Source organism: Bidens hawaiensis, unplaced genomic scaffold, assembly GCF_021521415.1.
Source record: "Bidens hawaiensis isolate Kalapana, Puna unplaced genomic scaffold, B.hawaiensis_p1.1 tig00006676_1, whole genome shotgun sequence".
NCBI lineage: Eukaryota > Viridiplantae > Streptophyta > Magnoliopsida > Asterales > Asteraceae > Bidens > Bidens hawaiensis.
Genome location: NW_027491453.1, coordinates 246,193 through 256,234, shown reverse-complemented (window position 1 = coordinate 256,234; position 10,042 = coordinate 246,193). Strand labels below are relative to the sequence as shown.

At 33.6% G+C, this 10,042-nt stretch overlaps 1 protein-coding gene across 1 annotated transcript; it reads right to left on the bottom strand.

The window, feature by feature from the left end:
* Positions 1 to 5,206: 5,206 nt before the first annotated feature.
* On the bottom strand, positions 5,207 to 8,909 carry LOC143633314 (uncharacterized). Its single transcript, XM_077101636.1, has 6 exons — positions 8,607 to 8,909; positions 6,322 to 6,450; positions 6,104 to 6,224; positions 5,934 to 6,015; positions 5,694 to 5,847; positions 5,207 to 5,601 (listed from the first exon to the last, which is right to left on the bottom strand). The coding sequence occupies exons 1-6, from the start codon at positions 8,907 to 8,909 to the stop codon at positions 5,467 to 5,469; spliced, it is 924 nt and encodes a 307-aa protein (XP_076957751.1). The 3' UTR covers positions 5,207 to 5,466.
* Between the last annotated feature and the right edge of the window lie 1,133 nt (positions 8,910 to 10,042).

The following is a 10,042-nucleotide window of genomic DNA, read 5'->3' as shown; positions in this document are numbered from 1 at the left end:
GATGATTTTGATGAAAATGGAGCTACACTACTGGTTTTTAAGATAAAGTAAGCGGCGTAGCCCCACGGTGGGCGCCAACTTGTTGCTACAACAATTATAAGACCAATGATAGTGAATAGACTAGTTAGGCTAATAGGCTTCAAGGGTTCCGTTTAACCTAACGCAGATCGTAGGGTCCTCTACGTTTGTAAAACGTAGAGAGATGTTCACTAGTTTAGTTGTTATTTGTTATGGTTCACAAAGGATCCAAGACCGAGATGCAAGAGCCGGTTCTTGGATGTAGATTCTTAGTGGAGTTATATTATTTTTGAAGTAAGAAAGAAACATGCAAAGTGCAAGTTCTCAAGGAAGAAGAGAAGATCAGAGAGTGTAAGTTAACTCCCAGATCTGGTGTGTTTGTTATGGCTGAGTTACTTTCTTATATAGGGAAGAAATGTAAGGCTTTTGTCCCTTGGTTAAACTAGTAAATCTTTTTTGCAGTAGAGGATTGACCTTTTTAGGCGCGGAAGGTTATTAACATTTTTGACCTTTTTGCAGTAGAGGATCAGAGAGTGTAAGTTAACTCCCAGATCTGGTGTGTTTGTTATGGATCAGAGAGTGTAAGTTAACTCCCAGATCTGGTGTGTTTGTTATGGCTGAGTTAATTGCTTATATAGGGAAGAAATGTAAGGCTTTTGTCCCGTTGTTAAACTAGTAAATCTTTTTTGCAGTAGAGGATTGGCCTTTTTAGGCGCGGAAGGTTATTAACCAGTGGTTAATAATATGCTTTCTGAGTATGTGTACTTTTTACGGCTGAGAGACTTGTACAGGTAGTCAGTGATGTGACGTGTTACTGTTACATGCTTTTTAATGTTCATGTACTTGTTTTCCTGAATTGGCGAACCTCTTAACCATTTAACATTTTTAGCGTTAATGTGTAAAAGTCATTTTATTGGGCTTTATGCTACCCCCGTCGTCAGTAATCATCTACCATTTTAGGTCCTATTCGAAAACCGCAACAACCAAGTAAAACCGGCCCAATGTAGACGGAACTTTACTAGTAATTCAGCTAAGTAGGCCTGTAAATAAAGGTGGCAAATGGGTTGAGTTGGGTCGAACGGGTCATGTGTCGAAACAAGTCATGGGTTGAAACGGGGTTGGGTTAGAATGGGTTAATTAAAAAAAGGGTTGTTTTGGTTAGGGTCGGAACGGGTTTCGTATTTTTTCTTTTCTTTTTATTTGTAGAACGAGGATCACGGCGGAAACGTTTTAGTTTCTTTAGAATTTTTGTTTTTTATTTATATTTTTAGTTAGGATTATTTATTTATTTATTTTTTTTTTTGAATTTTTTTGAGGGGTTTTCTATAAAAATCAAAAAACCCCTCAAAAATATTCAAAAATAATAATAAAAAAATTATAACTCAAAATATAATTCCGTTGTCCTCGTGCAAAAAAAACCAACGAGAAATTGAACCGAAACAGAAAAAATCGACAAAAATGAAACAAAAAGCCAAAACCGAACCAAGTCATTCAAAATCGAAAAAATCAATCAAAACGAAACAAAAAAAAATTGAAACCGAACTAAAACAAAACTGAAAAAAAGGACAAAAATGAAACAAAAACCCAAAAACGAGCCCGGAATCGACCAAAAAGAAACCAAAACTCAACCTGTCGCGTGTGAAAACTCGTGTTGGCTTGAAACCTAAACCGAACCCGTTCCAATCCAAAACCCGTTTCGTGTCGAAACTTGTCTCGTGCGAAAACCCGTGCCAATCTAAAACCTGCCACATTTCCTTAGGACACCAACCCACATCGACCCATTTTTTTGAATTTATCGACCCATTTTGACCCAAAAATAACAAGATGGAATTTCAAATGACCTGTTTTAACCAATTTAGACAAAATCTCTTACACAAACTAACTCATTTAATTTTAAAAAAAATTAATCCATTTAGAGTTGTTTGATTAAGATTGTCCCTGACCTTGATCAAATCATCTAAACAAAATTAAAATCACCTTCATAAAGTTGTTTGAAATTATAAACCAAACCAAATCTACCCTTATAAACTCCAAAATAATTACCCATAGACGTCAAAGAGAACTCTTTTTAAACCTATATAAAAAAGTAAAAAAAGAATACCAAACTATGAATTATAACGGTGAAAAATAGACCCGTCGGGCATTAAAAAAAATAATTTTTTTTCATAAAAACTGACCAACCTTCAAACTTATAAAGAAATGAACTTCATCTGCTACAAAAAGACACTGAAATCATCTCATATATTTAATATTTATACAACTAGAAGTGCAAACAAGTCATGCCGCTCGTGAGCTACTTGAGCTCAGATTGTTAAAAAAAGTTGAAACGGATAAGCTTTTACGAGCTCGAGCCTTGTGTATATTAAAATTTTATCTCTTTTTGACTTCTATGTATTAATTTCACACTGCATAGCCGAGCTCGAGCCAATTTAGACAAAATCTCTTACACAAACTAACTCATTTAATTTTTAAAACAAAATTAATCCATTTAGAGTTGTTTGGATTAAGATTGTCCCTGACCTTGATCAAATCATCTAAACAAAATTAAAATCACCTTCATAAAGTTGTTTGAAATTATAAACCAAACCAAATCTACCCTTATAAACTCCAAAATAGTTACCCATAGACGTCAAAGAGAACTCTTTTTAAATCTATATAAAAAAGTAAAAAAAGACTACCAAACTATGAATTATAACAGTGAAAAATAGACCCATCGGGCATTAAAAAAATAATTTTTTTCATAAAAACTGACCAACCTTCAAACTTATAAAGAAATGAACTTCATCTGCTACAAAAAGACACTGAAATCATCTCATATATTTAATATTTATACAACTAGAAGTGCAAACAAGTCAAGCCGCTCGTGAGCTACTTGAGCTCAGATTGTTAAAAAAAGTTGAAACGGACAAGCTTTTACGAGCTCGAGCCTTGTGTATATTAAAATTTTACCTCTTTTGGACTTCTATGTATTAATTTCACACTGCATAGCCGAGCTCGAGCCGAGCTTAAGGTTTTTCTCAAAATACTTTAAAATAATTTAAGCTGTATATAAATTAATTAACAAATATTAAACTAGTGGAGCCTAAGTTTAATAAACAATTCGCAAGCCGAGGTCGAGCTTTACAAAAAGAGCTCGATCTCTCGGAAATCAAAACGAGCCGAGCGAAGCCAAGCTCGGCTCGTTTACATAAATGTCATGCAATTATTATTAAACATGGAAATGAAGGCGCAAATAGGATGGTGAAGGATCGTTATGACTTATGAGTTATGATTATTTTCAAATTAAAGTATTTTTTTTTTGTTAAATGAAATTTTTAATTGAATAAGACAAAAAAATTACCCTAGCAACTATAACTTGTAAACCATCATAATATACCGAGAAAGAAAGAAACATAAAAAATTCCAGCAACTTCAACATACACCTTTTGAGTGAAATTTTGTGCTCGTTTGTTCATCTCTAGCTAACAATTATTGTTCAGATAGACCCGAAATTTGATTTAAGGTAATCGTGTCAAACACAAGGCCTTAACCATCTCTCTTCTTCTATTCATAAGCTGGGCTAAACTAGGAGAGGGTCAAGATAGTTTTCAACTTTTCATACATAAATTATAAAACCAGTTTTCTTAACAAAAACATGAGTTGAATTGTTGAAATACGGTGTTCATTTACATTTTATATTGTTATATATATATATATATATATATATATATATTAAAAACCAATATTTTTAACTCACACTAAAATCAGTATTCACTATTTATGATATAGGCTCATATGAGCCACAAGTTTTTTCGTCAAACTTTCACGTCTACCAAGCATTTGTTTTACAATTTCCCAACAACTATTATTTCATTGTATGCTCTCAATTTCAATTAAAAAAAACCCGCATACGAACATCTAGTCTACGCCTTCTCATCTCTCTCATTTGTCGTCTTTGTTCGTCAGCTTTTTATGGTAACAGTCGACGAGTAATTTAGATGTCAATTCTCTTAATGGCTGTCCACAATCTACTGTAGTGTTTCGTATTTCAGCTTAATACTTTATAAAGCACCTTAGTAAGTAGAGTAAAATAGTAGTTGTAGGGGAAAGGGTTTGTGTTCATTTGCATTACTGTTACTCACTGAAATTAAATGTCTTCATTTTTGTTAGACCTACAACTTTTAGATTTTGAATTTTCATAGTAAATTATGAGTACGGACAATAGTTCCAAGACCAAAGTATTTCATATGTTAGAAAATAATCACCAATCGTGTATGTATAGTTGTGTTTAGCTTTTGAAATACTAAGTTTAACTTCCAAGAACTTTGGAAATTTTGCAGGGTCATGCTATTGGGTTCGGTTTCGAGGCCAAATCATATCATACGGTTTGAGGTGTTCGACAACTGCGTAGTAGGTATTCTAGGTCAGAAAAGTTGACCGGATAGTAGTGATGGTTGCTGCCAGAACAGTATTTCAAATGGAACAGCAAGGGCTTGGTCTCGGGGCCGAATCGAGGTGCACAAGCCGACTATTCGTAGCTGACCAGCGACAATGACCCACTGAAGATCAAAACTTTGATGTTGAATTACAAGCACACATATTTGGGTATCACCAACGGATGATGAAAACCTTAATTTTGAATGACGATCACAATTATTTAATTACTTTGTTGTATGCTATCAAATAACTAAACAAAAATTGTTGGATTAAAGCAATTCTAATTGTGTAATTATATAATCGATTCTAAACACGTGTCATGAACTAGGAAATTAAGCGTATATCCGACACCATTTACCACACAAACATGCTAGCGCGCCGCAACGTGCGAGTAAAGAACCTTGGTATAATTATAAAGGATGAATGCTTGAAATAAATGTTAAGAACAGATCCTATCAATTATAGTGCTAGAACTTATGCCAGGTTATGGAACTCTAAGCAGACTAAGCCAACTGAATTGCAGCTCCAACAAGCATTTTATCTAGCTATATATGTTTCTAAAATTATTACAATAACTCTAGCAATAAACCTCGAATCTAAGTAAAGGTTGTAATTAATGTATCATTCTCAAACAAGAAAGTGATTAAACATTTGCAACTATGACTACATGTAAACCGACACATATGTTGGTACTACGGTGAGGCAATGAACAGTGTGCTAATCAGCTATTGCATGCGCACAGTAATTAGTAATCTGTCAATTATTGAGTAGATGGATTAACTTTAGTCATTTATTGATCTACAACAGGTTTACAGAACTCGATTTATAATTCACGAAGCCTACAGGACCACACTGTTGCAAACTATACATACCAACTTGCAACAAGAATAAGAATTTGAACATGCGTTGCAAGCAAACAATAACTAAAACAATCTTTGAATGAGCCGTCTCCTGTATACGAGATGATATAATGATATCTACACAAAACGAACTGCTTTAAGCAAGTTATGCTGTCGCGGTACCTCTAAGATTCTACCGTATAAAGCTAGAGGCAGGGATTCCATGTTTTTGAAACCATTCTGGCATGTGAAACCTTTCATATAACACGGGCCTAACGTCCCTCTGCTCAGAAAGTTGCTTCAAAAGCGGAAGGAGGACTTCAAGAAGCTGTCACATAATTATTATTATCGTATTATATATATATGAAGAGTTAAAAAAATTAGCATATTGTTGATCTGAATATAATCATATATAGATACCTGATCATCGTGCGGTTGACCAGCAGAAAAAGGTATGCATGGGATACCGTTGACTGGTTGCAATAGGAAACTGAATGGATTGTTGTCAACAATGACTATTCTGCTGAAATCTTTTGATACAAACGAAAGATCCTTCACGTGTTCCCGATATTCCCTGTGTCACAAAATGTGAATGGATTTAAGATCAGATTTATATAGAAAAACGGTCATATTAACAAAATCTATTTTGTTTCTGCTTACGTGGAAATTGTCGAAGGCCTGTAAAGCCTTCGGCTAAGTCTATTTCCAGTATCTATTCTATCAACAAGTGGTTTAGCATATCCTGCAGTGGTATAACGATAATAGTATATCAAAAGATTGATTAAGATCAATAGCAGATATATAAGTAAAAATCACACTGGTAAGTAAACCTTCAAGGCCTGCAGTAAATAGTACAAGATCAGCAAATTTGCTGAGTTGGTTAAGAAATTCGTGCAATCCGGGACGCTCAAATACCGTGACATAGTTCACCTTGGGTTTTCCGTCACATTCCTTCATGCACAAAGTTCAGGTGGCGTGATGAATTAGTTATTTTTCAGTAAATATAATAAAAAAATTTAATATAACTTATGAATATAAATTTTCTCACCTTGTCAGAAGATACACATTCCAACTCAAACCATGTCAATCCAGCCTCTGTAGCTTGTTTGCGAACACTATCGGGCAAACTAGATGTCTCATAGGCACATACCAGAGTTTCATCCAAATCAAGAACAACCTGCAGCCACAAATGTACTCATATGATTCCAAATTACAGATGATCCAAACTATATATATATTCAGTTATTCATGTTGACCATGAGTAAGCCAAATTATACAAAATCTGGACTATATGCATTATTACATTATGCTATTCCAATGAAACATGCTACAAGCATCATTTATTAGGTTATCCCTGTGGAACTAAGATTGAACTGTAAGATCTATCTTCTCTGGTTTAGCTCTAACTATCATATCTTTTCTAGTGACAAAACACAAAAACCTTTACAGCTTTTAACACAATAATTCCCCTACCAATTAATATCCATATCTTGTCTAAAGGCCTCACTAATGTATCATTTAAGGCAACATTAATTTTCATAAAGACTGTGTTTCAAATTATCATAACCAATGACAAATCTTCCACGTAGAGCCAAGAGAAGAAAATTATCCTTACGGTTGCATATTATCCATGAAAGCATTCATTGGAAAACAAATAACAGATTCTATATATTATCTATATAGAACTACAGAGACGCATAAAACCTTTTAAGTTAGGCAGCATAAAGTAGCAAAGGAAACCTAGTTGAAAATAAACACTAAAAAGGCAAAAGCAATGAAACTTGCAGTGGAATAAGGCAAGAACAAACTTGCACATTAAGTGTTCCTTATTCTGCATTTTCCTAACCTGCACTTTATTCTAGATATCAATTTGTTTGTGCAAAATTATAATCTAGCACTACACTCAAATCACATACATAAACACAATACGTAATCACATCAATCCAATCAAACAGTAACACAATTGAAATTTATCAAACAATCAGCATGATAATAACTAACTACAATCCTATTACACTTCAGAGAGAATCAACGGCTCGATCAAATATCCAAAATTAGAGATAACCATACGATGAGCTAATTTGTGCAAAATTATAATCTAGCAGTAAACTCATATCACGGAAATAAACGCAAATACCTAATCATGCCAATTCAAAATTTCAATCAAACAGCAACACAATTGAAAATTCATCAAACTAACACCATTATAACAACTAACTACAAACCTAGTTCGCTTCCACAGCTACCAATAATCAACCACGCAATCAAATATCCAAAATCAAAGATAAACGCACAAATTCATATTCTAGCTTCTATTCATTAAGTTATCTTAACACGTCACATTAAGTATCATTCATTCTGCAATATCCTCACCTGAATCCTGATATCAAGCTGTACAAAATTATAATCCAACACTACACTGATATCACATAAATACATCCCAGTACCTAATCACTTCAATCCAATCAAAGAGTAACACAATTAAAATCAAATTAAACAACTATAAACCTAGTTCGCTTCCACCAGCTCGTAAATCAATCAACCGCACAATAAGTTATCCAAAATTAAAGATAAACGTACACATTCATATTGTAGCTTCTCTTCATTAAGTTATCTTAACACGTCACATTATCATTCATTCTAAATGTATACAAATACCTAATCACATCAATCCAATCAAACTGTTACACAACCAATCAAACCTAGTTCGCTTTCACTAGCTCGTAAAATCAATCAACCGCGCAATAAACTATCCAAAATAAAAAATAAACATACAAATTCATATCCTAGCTTCTCTTCATTATGTTTTCTTAGCACACCACATTAAGTTTCCTTCATTCTAGATATCAATTAAGTTGTACAAAATTATAACCTAACAGTCTAACAATACACTCATATCACATACATAAACACCAAATAAAAGATAAACATACGAATTTATGTCCTAGCTTCTCTTCATCATATTTTCTTAAATCAATTACAAAATTATAATCTAACAGTCTACCACTACACTCATATCATATCACATCACATCAATCCAATCAAACACACAACTATAAACCTAGTTCGCTTCCACTAGGTCGTAAAGTCAATCAACCGCGCAATAAGTTATCCAAAATTAAATATAAACACACAAATATTATATCCATATCCTAGCTTCTCTTCATTAAGTTTCCTTCATTCTGCACTTAATTTCAGATATCAATTAATAATCCAACACTACACTCATATCACATACATACATACATATGTATACATAAAAATACCTAATAATATCGTCAATTGAATCTAACAGTAAGAACACAATTAAAATAAAATTAGAGAGGAACGTACCGTAAGCTTCTCGAAACAGTCAAAGTCCGCCACGTCAGGCGGAATAGTAACGAGATTGTCCGGTTCAGGAAACTCAACGACCGGCAGAGGCTTAAACGAAGACGACGTCGTTCTGGAATAACTAGTGAATGAAGCAACGGAAGGAGTACGTGATCTAATGATGTGAAGGAAGATCTGGAAGAAGAAAGAGAACCAGTTCAATAGTGTACGCCATACTTGTACGCTCGTCGTCGTCGTTGGAGCGTAAACTTCACTTGATGATGATGATGATGAAGGTGATGATGATTGACCGATCTCAGCCATCTGATTGAACCGAACTGTATGTGTGTTGATTGATTGGAATGAGGATGGGAGATGTGGTCAAGGTGATGGATTCAGAAGATGGGAGAGTGGGGGTCACGCGCTTTGGGGTGAGAGTGGGAAGCTGACGTGGAGATGGGATCGGGGTTCAGGGATAGAATTGTCTTTTTCTGTTTGTTCTTCGCATTTGTCTGTTTCCTTGGTTCCTTTTGGTTTAATTTTATATGGATTTTTAATTTTCATTAATAATTAATAATAGAAAAAATTGCCAAAACTAGTTATTTATTTTTGCACGCTTTTTTAATGGTCGTAATTTGACAAACTTACTGACAAAAAAAACATCATTTACTCTTAAAAACTCTATCACGGTATATTCTTTGGCCCTAACCCAATTATCTTTTCTCGTTAAATCCGGTCATGTGCAATGCACATGAGGTAGTATTGTAATTTTACATATTTATTTAAAAATTGAAAATATAAAATAAAATATATTTAAATGTAAAGAAAGGATTAAATAAGAAGTTTGGTTTTCCTAAGAAGGCTAGGAAGGAGGGTATTTTAGCCTACTGCCTTAATATTGAAACCCACCTAATTTAATTTCAAAAACACACTTAATTAAAACTCACTTAAATTTTCACTCATCTCCTACAAGTACCACCGCCACACACCGCCACCACCTTGCCGGAAAAGTCTTTGGAAATTTTGCCGGAAAATAAAACACTATGAAAAACATAATGAAAAAGACACAATGTAAAAAACACAATGGAAAAAACACTATGAAAATAAAAACACAATGACAAAAACACAATTAAATAACACAATGTAAAAAACACAATGCAAAAAACACTATGAAAAAATAAAACACACTTGTATAACACAATTTTGTAAAACACAATTATGATAAAACACACCTTGTAAAAACCCACGAATTTTTTTTATTTTTATAAAGCAATATGGTACTCATATAAAAGATTAAAAAACACTCGTTTTTATGGTGATATTGTTTTGAAAAAAAAATGTCGTATAAAAAAGTTATGGACGTTTTAAAATGATGAGGGAATTTGATATGTGCCTTGCATGTGGAGAGAGAAAGTCAACAAATGTGTTATCCCTATGATGTCTTTACCCTTGTTTTA

Excerpts from the sequence above, each read along its gene's own strand:
- LOC143633314 (XM_077101636.1), bottom strand. The coding sequence starts at position 8,909 with ATGGCTGAGATCGGTCAATCATCATCACCTTCATCATCATCATCATCA. Across the intron at positions 6,451-8,606 it reads ACTGTTTCGAGAAGCTTACG|GTTGTTCTTGATTTGGATGA; the intron begins GTACGTTCCTCT and ends TTGTGGCTGCAG. Across the intron at positions 6,225-6,321 it reads AATGTGTATCTTCTGACAAG|GAATGTGACGGAAAACCCAA; the intron begins GTGAGAAAATTT and ends TTGTGCATGAAG.